The following is a 15,178-nucleotide window of genomic DNA, read 5'->3' on the forward strand; positions in this document are numbered from 1 at the left end:
ATAAGAATAAAAATAGTTATTTGTTTAGATGGCTGATGAAACGGTTGCATAATTTTAATACAGCATATAGAAAAATACAAAATTTTGAGCATTATTTATTAAAAACTCCTAATTGTGGTAATATCAATTATTCAATATACTAATTAAACACCAAAAAATTAAACACAATGTAATTAATTTAATGAACTTTACAACTACTGATATGGGCCTAGAGATATTTTGCATGTTCTCAATCAGCAATTGTAGTGAAGAATATTGTGTAATACAGCCTCTAACTGGATAAATATGTCTCTCTCAAGCTCCAACAGCATTTCACTGTAACTACTGTCTTGGGGATCTAATCACTCTGAATGATGTGACAGATCCTTTCTACACATTTCAGCCACTTCCTTGTTCTACTGGTTATTTTCTTGCATTGTATACAATTCTGGCAGGAAAAAGAGGAGTTACATCCTATCAAAGCTCACTTTCTCTTGTAGAAAAGTCAAAATTATAACACAGAATACAAAGTACTTTTAAACTTTCCTGTAATACAAATCTCAGGGATTTCTGTTACTTCCATCCCTAGAACATTGATGAATAACTTTCATATGATACATACTGTGTTTTCTGAAAGAGGACAATAACTCATTAAAATATATTTTATCTGATAATTGTTTACCCATGGTTGTTGCAAGTATCTACTGTGCAAATGTATTTCTTTTTTTCTGAAGAAGTGCTTCTTAAATGTAAGAACAAACTTTCTAAAACATGATGAAAATGGAATTAATAATTTTCTTACTACAAAGCTGTGAACCAAAATTGTGAACAAAATATTGAGCTTATCTCAAATAATAATAATAAAAAGACTAGTAATCAAGAGTTCAGTACTAGATTGACATTATAAACTATTATTAGCAGGTATAATAATTTTTTCCCAAGCTCTCAACCTGTAAATCTCCAATTGCTTCTGTCAGCAGCTTTTCAAATTCCTCAGTGAAAAAAATGCTGAGTCCTTACAGGTGTCATTGCATATGGAAAGTACCAAACACACTAAGTTACTGTGCATTCAGTCTTTTGGTAAGCAAGTAGTAAAATGGGTCTTACTGCTCTTTGTCAGGACTTGAATTAGGGAAACATGGTTTGCAGAAAACCATTCCCTCCATACAGTTGCACAAGTTTTAGAGATTTTTGTCCAAGTATTTTGACACATTGAGAGGACCAGTTTTGTGATTTTTCACAAACACTTCTGGCATTTTTATGTGAAATTGCTTTCTTTCCCTCCACTGTACTTGTGAAATGTTATCCTACTCATTTTGTCCTTGCAAAGAAACATGAAAAACAAGAAGTTAAAATATAAGAGAACACTTGCTGCTTGTTTTTTGACAACTGATTTTACTTTGCAGGAAGCTTAAATGAATAATTATCCTACGATGATGAATGATGTAATCAATGCAAGTATTCAGGATATGCTTGCATAACAGACACAGATGGCTTAGCTGAAGTTTATTGATTATTCTAGGGAGAAGTAAAAGGCCAAAACCCTAGAATCAATTTCTGTGTCAAGAATACTTATTTTTGATGAGCAATTTGCAAGATACTGAAAATCTAAGGTCACTATTACATTTGAAGGACATTTGAAAAGTAGAACAATGATTAATCATTGATAAATCAGTAGAAGAAATTCTTACCAAATTGTTTAGGTACAGTTATTGAATAATGGCAGGTCTGTCCAGCAGTGTAATTATGAGGATAACTTGGTGATAAAACCACTCCCTCTGATCCAGTGTACTGCCCTCCACATGGTGCTGGAAACAAAACAGAAAGAAACATTAGTTAGCTATAGATTCTACTTGTGTCAGTTTTTCTTTCTAACAAATAAGAATAAAAATAGTTATTTGTTTAGATGGCTGATGAAACGGTTGCATAATTTTAATACAGCATATAGAAAAATACAAAATTTTTTTCTGAAGAAGTGCTTCTTAAATGTAAGAACAAACTTTCTAAAACATGATGAAAATGGAATTAATAATTTTCTTACTAGTTGTCTGTATTAGTTCAGTCTAAAGATTACAAAGTGACAGTTTAGTGTTTTGGCTTTTGTTTGGTTTTCCTATAATGACATATCTAATGTTTCTCAGGATATAATTTTTATTAAAATTTCTTTAAAATTAGAATACATGAGAGTTTTACTTGGCTACAAATATTCATATAGGACTGGAAGTATAAATTATTCAGTTGAAAGAAACTATAAACACAGAATTTAGGGTTTTTTTAATTTGATATATGTCTGTATCTAGCTATCGAAGTAACTATCTAAAAAAAGCTCAGAAAAAAAATATGGTACTATGTAATTAGACGGTACAACACAGTTGTCTTGGGTCTCAGAGAGATACATGGATATACTAACAGTACCGTGCACACAGTACCATGGATTCTGCTTTGTGAATGTATGCTTGAATTGCCTTGCTTTTTCATTACTTCCTAGATGATTACCAAAAGAGCATATAGGTTATACATATTAAAAAATCTTCAGATTCATATGTTTATAAAACAGAACAGAAAGAGTAAGAGAAACTCTTTACAGCTACAGAAGCTAGAAGGGTTATTTAAGGACAGTGTAGTCTCAATCTTCAAGACTAGTCAGGAATTATGTAAATACCAGTTCTGCCCGTATCATGAGAAAAAAATCAACAAGTACGCGTGGTATGTTCATTCCATGTATGGGCAATAAATGTGGCATGCTTGGCTTCCTATAACAATCCTAATTAAAATATAAGTCTTATAACAATTACATTAGTTACATGCAACCCAGTGCTCTTTTTTTTTGTCAAATGATTTCATCAAACACTACTAAAAACTATAGATTTTACAAGAATAAAAGATTGTTATACACTGATATTTTTACCCTAGAAGCCAATAATGAAATTATTTTAAAAATAAATAAATAGATAATTTAAATTATAAAAAAACTAGAATAGTCACACTACTTTTGTTTTTAAGCAAGGAAAAGGTCATTGCATAATCTAAACAATTACTTCCTACTATAAGGAACAAAGTAAACCAATGTTACTCCTCTCCATATAGCAGGTTACGTTTTAACAACCGCCTGGAAAGCAGCTCTGAGGAGAAGGACTTGGCATCCAGGTGGACAAGCTCAGTGGACTGAGGCTATCAAAGGACCTTGTTACCAGCTCCCAGCTCTGCTGACCCAGCTTATGTGCTGCGGGACTGTGCCCAGTGAGTGAGGGCACAGCCTGTGCTTTGGTCATCCTCTGCTCCTGGCTCATCTGCCCTTGTGGAGCAGACGTCCTCTTTCTGCTTCCTGACAGAAACTGGGCTTTAAAATCACACTTGAACTATCTCTACAAGTTTAACTTCCTTATACAGGCAGCCATTAATACCACAAATCTGCGTCTTCTCTTAGCTGTTTATATGCATTATTCAAAAATCCATAGATAGATGGATAATGGATATCATTACACATAGATAGTGTAATGATAGAAGATGAGAAGTTTAATCTATCATCAATAGGCTGAATAGGATTATGTGGCAGGGGTGAAACTCAAATATCACTAGGAATCAGTTTGTACCATGAATTAAAAAGTTTTCTGTTTTATTCTCTTTTTGCTTTGAGGATACCAGAAACTAAGCCACAAAGTCTATCTTCTAATTACCAGATGAAATTCTCAAGACATGAACGTTTCACCAGAATGAAAGTGTATCACTTCTGATTAATTTAAAGCAAATTCCAAAGTTATGGAGTTGTAAAAATGTTCTCTTCTGTTGTGGTTTAACACAGCAGGTAGCCAAAACAACACCACACCCTCCCCCCGCAGCGGGATGAGGGAAGAGAATGGGAAAAGAAAAAGGGTAAAACTTGTGGGTTGAGATAAAGACAGTTTAATAGGACAGGGAAAATAAAAAGACTAATAATGATAATAATAATGATAAAGGAACATACAAAACAAGTGGTGCACAACACAATTGCTTACCACCCGCTGACCAATGCCCAGTTAGTTCCTGAGCCGCGGCCTCTCCCCGCCAACTCCCCCAGTTTATATACTGAGCATGACATCATATGGTGTGGAATACCTCTTTGGCCAGCCTGGGTCAGCTGTCCCGGCTGCGTCCCCTCCCAGCTCCCCGTGCACCCCCAGCCCTCTCACTGGCAGCCCAGCACAAGAAGCCGACAGTCCTTGACGGCTCAGCAACAACTGAAAACATCAGCACGTTTATCAACATTTTCTCATCCCAAATCCAAAATAGTCTCACACTAGCTTCTATGAAGCAAATTAAATCTATCCCAGCTGAAACCAGGATATCTTCCAAAATGTGGTTTCCTAGTTTTAGATATGTTTTTGATAATATTTTTACAATATTTACAATAACATCTTTGTTGTATATCCACTCTGTAAGGAATGCTTATGAGTGCTTAGGCTAAAAAGATGCAAGAAAAGTTATCTTGTAGGTTAAGGCTGTAAAATTTATCAGTGCAGTGCTGTGGCAGTCAAACATACCCTAAACAGAGCTCTCAGTTTTGACTATAAGTAATGCTTGTTTTAGTGAGCAGAAACTACATTTTCAGAAGATGTATTTTAGTAACTTCATTAAGGATTGTGAAATTAATAATGAAAACAGTATGCCTGAGACTTTCCATTAGTGTTTCATAATATACCTACTGGCAGTTGCCAGCTGTTTCCTGGACAAATATGAAATTTGTTTTCATCATGTCTGTCTGTAAAATGCTACCTTGAAAAAACTATAAAAAACACACCACAAAGAAATAAAGTTAACTTAATGAATTAATTCACTTAATTGAGGTAATTGACTTAAAGAGCTAAGCGCGTGATTTTCAGAGATTCTTAGGATTTACTATGCAGCACTGATTTTAGGTTCTTTTCATTTTTCATGCTTCAAAATTTGTAATGTTTTTTCATTCAATATTTTAAATAAGTTCAAAAAGGATCAATTAACTATCAGTATAAATAAAGAAATACAAACTTAGAACATTGTGCTAAAATGGCACATGAGCATTTTTGTTTGACATTTTCAGCTTTGATTGAGTTAAGTGGTATATTACAAGAGGGCTGTATGTGACAACACAGGTTATCCTGAGGGTGTTTTGGTTCTCACTTCCTATATGACTCCTACGCTTAAAATTTTGTATAAATATGTTTTATACAATGGATCTGTATTTTGTATGAATATTTAAATATAAAAAATTAATTTTGTTTACACTTTCCATTCACATCATTGTTCTTTTATTTTAAATTTTTAGTGTCTCAGTTTTACTGAAAACCATACCCTGTGACAAAAAGAAGGATTCTTCATTTTACTTCCTTTCGATCTTTTGCATCGCCATCATTATAGTACTACAGTAAAAGAAGACTTGCAGGGATCCAAAGAGCTCATACTGTCCTCGGTAATCTGTGGTTCCATTATAACCCACAATCTGAGATTTTTGTCCTTCTCATAAATCAAGTCTATTTTATTAAAGAGTTATTTAAGACTCCACAAAGGTGTATAAATAGATAAATATTTATGTATATGCTTTACTCCATACTAGAGACACAACTGTAGTAACCATGTAAATGAAAATTTAAAAATCTCCACACCTTAACTGAAGTGATAAAAGTATGTGTTTAAAATGGAACACACAGTAAACCATACTAGATAAATTTAAAGTACTTCCACAAGCAAGTATTCCAGTCTAGTTTTACTCAGATTTAAGTGTCAAGATACCCAAACTTTCATTTAGTAATTTCTGCTTCTTTAGACACCCAGTGTTATTTAGAATAGATATCACAAACATCTCAGTACTGCATTAATTGTCACGTTGGATTAAGGATTATAATTATTGAGGCAGAAAATTAAAATGATGTCTCAGAGCTATGGCTATCTAATTTATCCTCTATCCCTTGTTTCAGCATTTGTGTTGTATAAATATAGGATAATTTTAACAAATCAAAATAAATTTACATATGTTAGTTATTGTCAATAAAGTACTAAATAATTTATGTTGGAAAATAATCTGTAAAATTTTAGATTTATAATTATCTATTCAACGATCCTTAAAATTAACTCCATATGAGATATTGATGCCTATTCTGTTAAAATACAGGTATTGCTTTAGGAGTTCTGTGTATCTGTTCTAGACCTTTATTTCTGGGTGTTAAAAAGAGAGGATTAAAAAAAAAAAATTCCATAAGTATAATTTTTATTTAATACTTTATAAAGTGTTTTAACAACAGATACTACTTTAAGAGCAAATTATTTCTTAAGACATAGGATGTTCATTCTACTTTTAAAAATTAAGAAAATAAATGTTGATTTTTAAATTTGAATTTTGTGTCAAAGACACAAACAGCCCAAAAAATAAGATGAGAAGAATATCAGCTTGCAAGGTGAGACACCCCCTTTTTTTTTCCCACACTGCTCAGTTTTTTATAACACCTTCTTAAATAATACAAAATATAATTGTTCTACAAGTGTACCTTCATAAGCTATTAAAGCTAGGCTATTGCAATGTCACAACAAAAACTGCATTCTGCACTCTTTGTAAGTAAAACAATTCATCCTGCTGTCCCATGTGCTCTAGTTATTCACCATATGGAGGGAAAAACACTTGATATTTTTCTTTAAAATATTTTTAAAAACAAAGTTGCTCAATCAACAACCTGAGGAAAAAAACATCCGACTTCCTCTTTTTTGTTGATGGTAGTCAACAAGCTCAACATGAGCCAGCAAGTGGTTCAGTTACCATCCCTGGAGGTATTTAAAAGTGTAGATGTGGCACTTAGGGACATTGTTTATTGGTGGATTTGGTACTGCTAGGTTAATGGTTAGAATCAACGATCTTAAGGGTCTTTTCCAACCTAAATGATTCTATGATTCTTATTTTGTGTGTTTGTGTGTGTGCATCGGGGCAGGGACCACAATTCAAAGTGCCAGAAATAATGTGAGACTTGTACTGAAGTCTAGTAGAGTGGGGTGTTCATAGCTGAAGTCATGGAAAGAAGTAGCAATTAAGCGCTATGGATAATCAGCTTCCCATGCCTTTTTTCTTCTAAGTCTAAGTCTATGTCGTACGCTATGGCCACACTGAACACTAAACACTGCATGAGTCTAATGTTTGGCCTTGAGACCAAACAGCATGACTGGCCACGGCAAGTACCTGTACTAGTACTAGTACCAGTACTAGTACTACTACTCTCACTTTCAGGAACATATGCGGGTGGCCTACTGGGAACAGCCTCTGTCCCATCCCAAGTCCTGCACTGTAACTAAGAAATTTTAAAGAGTGCTATAAGGTCTGGATGAAGATCATGCCTGGAAACAGTCTAACAACTTAACCCATTTCCAGTCCCCAGTCCTTGCTCTGAGCACAATTCAAATAGTATATTCATAGTCTAAGTTGCTACATCCTTTTAAAATGCACTTCTAAATTACTATCACTAGGAAGGTAATACCTGAAAATAACACATCTTGAGACTGTGTGCGAGCATAGATAAATCCCTATTATTAGAAATCAGTCATATATTGAAGTTCCATTTTGTTGAAAGGACTGCCCCTGTTTGCAGTCTAAGAAACAATAAATTGGAAACAGACAATGCAAAAATAATAAAAAGAAGCAATTAATAGTATAATTAGTATTCAGTCTATTTTATATGGATTCTCATACAGATCACAAAGCATTCCACTAAAATTGATGTAAAGGGGAAACCATGGAAACTTACCTATTACACTGTAATCATTATTATGAACATAATAATATGTGTTGATTTCCGAATTTAAATATATTTTAATAGTTTAAAAAATACATTAATGACTAAGCTAAAGTCCAAAGTCAATCTCATCGTAATTTTTATTTTTTAACCTTAGGTTTTTTTAATACAATCTATATGCATGGAAATATTATAAATAGCCTCAGGGAGTGAAAAAATTAATTCACTGGAGGGGACAAGGGAAATGGTAAGAAAACAGTACATACCATTACAAGATGGCAATGCCCTGTTCCATGCTGGCTTTCCATCTGCACCAAGTACACATGTTATAGTTGAAGGATCGATAATCTTATATCCAGAATCACACTGGTAAGTAATAGTTGAACCAAGCTTAAAGTCTGTTCCAATTCTTGTCCCATTCATGATGTTTCCAGGATCAAAACAAGCTTCCCGTGGCTTTTCTGTTAAAATGAATTAAAATAAATATATATACACTTTCAATGAAAAAAAAAAAAACAAACTTGAAAAATTATCAGTATTTTTTTCCTGTCAGTTTACATTTTTCAACAGCTTATTAAAATATTCTTTTTGTTTCAGTATGCTTACTACAAGATCACGGATGTTTGCATTAGATTGGTTTTCATCTGGCCAAGGAAATTATACTGGCAGGATCTAACCAACAGCATTTTCTTCCTACCTTTTGTTAGTAGAACTCTCCAAAAGCCTAGTGACTCCAATAAAGTTTAGTAGTGTAGAAGAAAAACTACCATTCCTAGAATCCACCACTTAACACTACTGTGTTTTTTACCAAGTATCATGATCAGTACTCAATAACTTCTGGTTAGAAAGCTGCCATACTATGGAATAATTTAAACGTTAAAAATGTGTTGTTCCGTTATGCTTCATATTTAAGAAGATCTAGTAATAACTGGAGCAAGAAAGTTGACAAAATAAGCACAACAGTTATTTTCTGGCATGATCAAATAGGTAGAAAATCTTTAAGTCAATATGGAATCATAGAATAGTTTGGGTTGGAAGGGACCTTTAAAGGTCATCTAGTCCAACCCCCCTACAATGAGCAGGGATATTTTTAACGTGACTATAAACATTGATTTTAATAAGACTAGGATTTCATTCATCATCTTTGGCAAGTTAAAATACATAGAAAAAGGATGGGAGAAATAATTCATATTAGAAATTACTTTGCTTCAAGAATATGGTTGAGATGATCTTCAAATAGGAAAGATTTAGGCATGGAACATTCTTTATAACTAAATGAATGAAAACAAAATATTAGTATTGCCATACTCTTGATAAAAATGCAATACTTTTTCCTACAAAAGGCTTAAACACAACTCAGTCCCTTTAAAATCTATGAAAACATTGTGTAATGTTACTTCTATAAACAGTATTTGCTAAATATGTGAACTCTTTAGGAGGGAAGGATGCACCTAATATAAGTAAAGTTCAGTATAACAGGCAAAGATTTTTTATTTAAAAATTCCAGTCAAATTCATAGTCAAAGTTTACAGCATACCTCCTTCCCTTATTAAATGTTAATAAAGCACATATTTTAATGAAATACTAAAGGAATATTATCAGATAAATGGTCAGTCATCAGAAATGTAAAGTAATAAATTTTACATAAAATATTAAATAAGGTACTATTGTGGTGGTGCATTCCTCCCCTGCTTCTTTGTTCCTGGACCTCTCTATGATCTTAGGAATTCCCATCAAGCTTTGTCCTTTGTCCAATTGAGTTTGGCGGTTAAGAGTCCCTTGACCGTTCCAGGCACTCTTGCATAGCTAAGGTAGGGAATGGTACTGACCATACTAGGAATGCAGTTGCCTGGCAAGGGCAGGGAACGAGAGTGGAAAAAACTAATCATAACCCGACAACCCTGGAATATATCTTATCTAATCATGACTCAGGTAGATCAGTACCAGCATTACTGGAAATTTGAGAATTCCAGTAATTACCAACCTCTATTGTTGCCAGGATGGAAACTTACTAATGCCTAAAGTCAATCATCTTACAACTCTATAGTCTCAAGCAAAGCCTTTTGAGCTCTCCTGGACTGCAGAGGGCTGTGACCAGCATCTTCCTCTGAGTGGGATGCCTCTCAGAGCTTGCAAACTCTCAAGTTTGAGAAGTTTGGAGGACTGTCACCAAAGACCAATGACGGGACCTGTGCTGAAAGCCCCCACTCTTTGAGTCTCAACCCTTGCCCGTTGAGAGGCAAATGCAAAGGCATTTGATGTATTTCACTGAATTCAAGGGGAACTTTTAACAAGTATATCTTTATATATCTCTGTCTATATCAATATCTGTGATGATATAATTTCATTGTTATTTCTGTATTCTTTATGTATTTTTGTTCCTGCATTTTTGACATGTATGTTAATGGGGTTTCCTTCCATTGTGAAGAATAAGATGCTGAGACAGCACCTCTGCTGATGAACAGCAGCTTTGTAAGTCACAGCAGAGATGACAATCAAGCCAGAGACAGCATCTGTGACCAGAAAAGAAACCAGCATTGAAAGTAAGTGTGTCTCTTTAATAAACAGTCAGCATAACCCATTCTCTAGCTAGTAATAGGTACCCCCTATTACTATAAGGGGTATAGTATATACATCTACATAATGCATATGTAGGTTCAACAACAAAGTGGAAAGGAAAAAATTATTGGTATGTATCAGCAAGAAAGCAGCAGCAGTCATGTATTCTAATTGGGTAAGACAATTCCATTATTCTACAAATCTTTTCCAAATGCTAATTTTGATGTGCATCTTCTATCTCTACTTTTGTTTGGAAGAATGAAAATGTGCATAAGCAATGTGAAAGACATTTCATTAAAGAGGATTTCTGTGTTCACCCACACATTCACCAAAAATTGTTTTTAAAACTTATGTTGATGCAAAGAGGTATTTGGCAGTTCAGTATGAGTACATATAAAAGTAAACAGATTTGAGTCTCAATGAATACTAAATAACATTTCTTTCCCTTTATGTTTCCACAGATTACAGTGAAAACAATACCTTTATAGTCAATGGCAAATCCTGACATTCCAACAGAAGCATCACTACGAAAAGCCAGAAACAGAATGTTGCCACTACTCTCTATTCTTTCAGGAGCCTGTGAGCCTTGAAAACTGCCAATTAGAGGACTGTTGGAATCTTCCCCTTCATAAATATGTAGAAAATCATAACTGGGTTCCATATTGAAACTGAAAATAAAGAAAAAAGAGAATTAAGACTTCATTTCTTTTTCATGAGTTAATGTTAAATGTTATTGTGGCTGTGGCTGCCAATCTTCTGCCTAACACATTTTTTCTCCAGAAATAAAAGTCTTTTTAAATATCATTCACAGTGAAAATTTACTAACTTCTAATTGTGTTCTCTTTACCACTGTTTTCAACACTTTTAGCTTTCCAAAAGATCTACTATCAGGCCATCATGCAGGCTCTGTCTACAGTCAATGAAAAAGAAGCATATCCTCCCATCTTTCAAACACCTTTCTCAAGATGGAATGAACCATCTGCTCCAGAAAGGCTGCCTCTTACCAGTGACCATAGGAATGATCCAGACAACTAGCTTAAACTAAAAGTCCAGCTTTTAGCTGGCTAAACTGGATGGTTTAAAATCCACCCATTACAAACATAAATTCACCATTTTAGAAACAAGATGCTTTCAAATAGACAGACCACTATCCTGGAAGTTGCCTTTGTTCATACCCAAACTATATCAGAGAATTATGGTAAATTAAAGTAAGTTGTAATTATCACTAACCCATCTATGCTATGTCATACTTGGTGACATTTATATGTTTATACGAAGCAATTATGAAGATAATATGAATGGAGTGTCGTTCAGAGGAATATAATTGAGTTCTAAGACAACATAAAGATAAAAACACAGGCATTTATATGAGAAATTTATACAGAGCTAGATAAAAGGATATACCAGGAACACTGAAGAAAATGTAAGTAAAACTACACTAAAAAAAGCAGGCAAGGACTCAGTAACGTGAGAGAATTTTTTTCTTTCTAACTATCTTTGAAAAAAAAAAAAAAGCCTTCTTTGCAAGTGTGGTGGTCAGCTGTTTTTCTTTCCATTACGTCAGTTAGCACTGTTAGACACAAACTTTGCCAAATCATGTAAGACAGAAAGGAACAATATACTTAGCTAAGAAATCAGCAGAAAAAAATTTCCTAAATAATGTCAAGTAGAAATGGCTTCATATAATGAGTAATATTTTATGCCTATATTTGAGATGTAAGAGAAACCCCAAAATGTTTTCAAACTTTCATTAAGTCAGAGAATTTTTAGTTGCAAGTTAGAAGAGTTGAAAGAAATAGCAGTTGACAGGCCAAAACCAATATATATTGCATCTCTCTACTCTCAGTCTACATTCTCATCCTACAGAGACTCTGCTGTCTTCTCAAAGCCATTTCCTTGAGAATAGTACAGGTCTTAGCTGTAGCATGCTGCCTACGAATGAAAAATTTCAGATAAAATGAACGGAAAATACTATGTTAAGAAAGTAGATTTTGCAGATGTCAAGGAAACATTACCCCTCTCAATCATCTACCAAAGGTCTTGGGAGTTTGGGGAGGTCCCTGCTGACTGGAAGCTAGCAATGTTATTCCAATCAACAAAAAGGGTGTGAGGGGAGACTCAGAGAACTACAGACCTGCTAGTCTAACCTCAGTTCCTGGAAAAATTATGGAGAAGATTATACTGGGTGACTATTGAAAGGCATTTAAAGAATAACGCAATAATCAGGCACAGTCAACATGGGTTCACAAAGGGAAAGTCCTGTTTAACTAATTGAAGGTCCTTCTAATAGAATAACAAAAATGTTTTTACAAATATATTAACAACAAAAAGAGAGCCAAGGAGAATCTCCATCCCTCACTGGATATGGCAGGGAACATTGTCACCAAGGATCAGGACAGGGCTAAGGTACTTAATGCCTTCTTTGCCTCAGTCTTTAATAGCCAGTCCAGGTATCTGCAGGGTATTCAGCCCCCTGAGCTGGAAGACAGGGATGGAGAACAGAATAAACTCCCATAATCCAGGAGGAAGCAGTTAAGGACCTGCTATGCCACCTGGACACCCACAAGTCTATGGGGCTGTACAGGACCCACCCAAGAGTACTGAGGGAGCTGGTGGAGGAGCTTGTCAAGCCACTATCCATCATTTATCATCAGTCCAGATTAACAAGGTAGGTCCCAGGTGACTGGAGGCTTTCCAATATGATGCCCACCTACAAGAAAGGCTGGAAGGAGGATCCTGGGAACTACAGGCCTGTTAGTCTGATCTATATGTCTGGGAAGATCATGGAGCAGTTCATCTTAAGGGCGCTCACAGGGCATGTGAAGGACAACCAAGGTATCAGGCCCAGACAGCACGTGTTCATGAAAGGCAGGTCCTGCTTGACCAACCATCTCCTTCTATGACCATGTGACCTGCCTAGTGGATATCATCTACCTAGAGTTTAGTAAAGCCTTTGACACTGTCTCCCACAGCATTCTTCAGGAGAAGCTAGGGGCTCATGGTTTGGATGGGTGTACTCTTTGCTGGGTAAAAAACAGGCTGGATGCCTGGGCCCAGAGAGTAGTGGTGAATGATGTTAAATCCAGTTGATGGCCAGTCACAAGCGGTGTTCCCCAGGGCTCAGTTTTGGGGCTCAGTTTTGTTTAATATCTTTATTGATGATCTGGATGAGGGGATCGAGTGCCACCTCAGTAAGTTTGCAGATGATGGCAAGTTGGGTGGGAGTGTTGATCTGTCGAGGGTAGATCCTCGAACTAGGATCTGCAGAGGGATCTGGACAGGTAAATTGTATGAGGTTTAACAAGGCAAAGTGCCGGGTCCTCCACTTTGGTCACAACAACCCTGTGCAACGCTACAGGCTTGGCAAAGAGTTGCTGGAGAGCTGCCCAGCGGAAAAGGACCTGGGGGTGCTGGTTGACAGACGGCTGAACATGAGCCAGCAGTGTGCCCAAGTGGCCAAGAAGGCCAACAGCATCCTGGCCTGTATCAGAAATAGTGTGGCCAGCAGGAGTAGGGAAGTGATAGTGTCCCTGTAATCGGCACTGGTGAGGCCGCACCTCGAATACTGTGTTCAGCGTTGGGCCTCTCTCTACAAGAAGGACATTGAGGTGCTGGAGCGTGTCCAGAGAAGGGCAACGAAGCTGGTGAGGGGTCTGGAGCACAAGTGTGATGAGGAGCGGCTGAGGGAACTGGGGTTGTTCAGTCTGGGGAAGAGGAGGCTGAGGGGAGACCTTATCACTGTCTACAAGTACGTGAAAGGGGGTTGTGGCGACGTGGGTGTTGGTCTCTCCTCCCAAGTAACTAGCAACAGGACAAGAAGAAATGGCCTCAGGTTGCACCAGGGGAAGTTTAGATTGGATATTAGGAAAAATTTCTTTACTGAGAGTGGCCAAACATTGGCACAGGCTGCCCAGGGAGGTGGTGGAGTCACCATCACTGGAGGTCTTCAAAATACATGTAGACCTGGCAGTTTGGGACATGGTTTAGTGGGCATCGTGGTGTTGGGTTGATGGTTGGACTTGATGATCTTAAGGTCTTTTCCAGCCTTAATGTTTCTATGATTCTATGTTAAGCTCACCTTCCGAGTGGACGAAGGGAAGGTTGTAGATCTGGTTTCTGTGGATTTTAGTAAAGGCTTTTGATACTGTCCCAAAGCACCCTCCTGGACAAGTTGTCCAACTGTAGGATGAGTGGGTGTATGGTGCGCTGGCTGAATGGCAGACTTGAAAGAATTGTACTGAATGGGGCTACATCTAGCTGGTCACCAGTCACTGTTGATGTTCCTCAGGCATCAATTCTCGAGCCAGTTCTGTTCAATATAGTTATCAGTAATCTGGATGCAAGGAGTTGAATGCACCGTTAGGAAGTTTGCTCATGATACCAAACTGGGAGGTGCTGTTGACTCTCTTGAGGGACAAGATGCCTTGCAGAGCCATCTAGATAGAGTGGAGCACTGGACAATCATTAATGAGATGAAATTTAACTAGTCAAAATGCTGGATTCTGCACCTGGGATGGAGCAATGCCAGGCACAAGCATAAATTGGAGAGGAGTGGCTGGAGAGAAGGTCTGCAGAAAGGGATCTGAGGGTGCTGGTTGACAGCAGGCTTAATAGGAGTCAGCAGTGTGCCTTGGCCGCCAAGAGGTCAAACCGCATTCTGGGGTGTGTTAAATACAATATGACCAGCTGGTCAAAAGGGGTGATTATCCTGCTGTATTCAGCACTCGTGAAGACTCACCTTGAGTACTGTGTGTTGTTCTGGATCTCACAATTTAAGAAGGATGTGAAGGTCCTTCAGTGCATCTAGACAAGGGCAACAAAGCTGGTGTAAGGGCTGGAATGAATGTCCTGTAAGGGGCGGGTAAGGAGTCTGGGTTTGTCTAGCATGGAGAAAAGGAGGCTGAGGGGTGACC

At 36.7% G+C, this 15,178-nt stretch overlaps 1 protein-coding gene across 1 annotated transcript in view; it reads right to left on the reverse strand.

Annotated features, from left to right (window-relative positions):
• CSMD1 (CUB and Sushi multiple domains 1) overlaps positions 1–15,178 on the reverse strand; it is a gene marked incomplete at both ends in the record, with an annotated part of 1,255,958 nt that overhangs the window by 193,245 nt on the left and 1,047,535 nt on the right. The window contains 3 exons of the mRNA XM_081998094.1: positions 1,671–1,787; positions 7,973–8,167; positions 10,746–10,933. Coding sequence (XP_081854220.1) covers positions 1,671–1,787; positions 7,973–8,167; positions 10,746–10,933 — 500 coding nt within the window. The remainder of the gene's footprint in view (positions 1–1,670; positions 1,788–7,972; positions 8,168–10,745; positions 10,934–15,178) is intronic.

Source organism: Phaethon aethereus, assembly GCF_964289735.1.
Source record: "Phaethon aethereus genome assembly, chromosome: 3".
In the NCBI taxonomy this organism is placed as follows: domain Eukaryota; kingdom Metazoa; phylum Chordata; class Aves; order Phaethontiformes; family Phaethontidae; genus Phaethon; species Phaethon aethereus.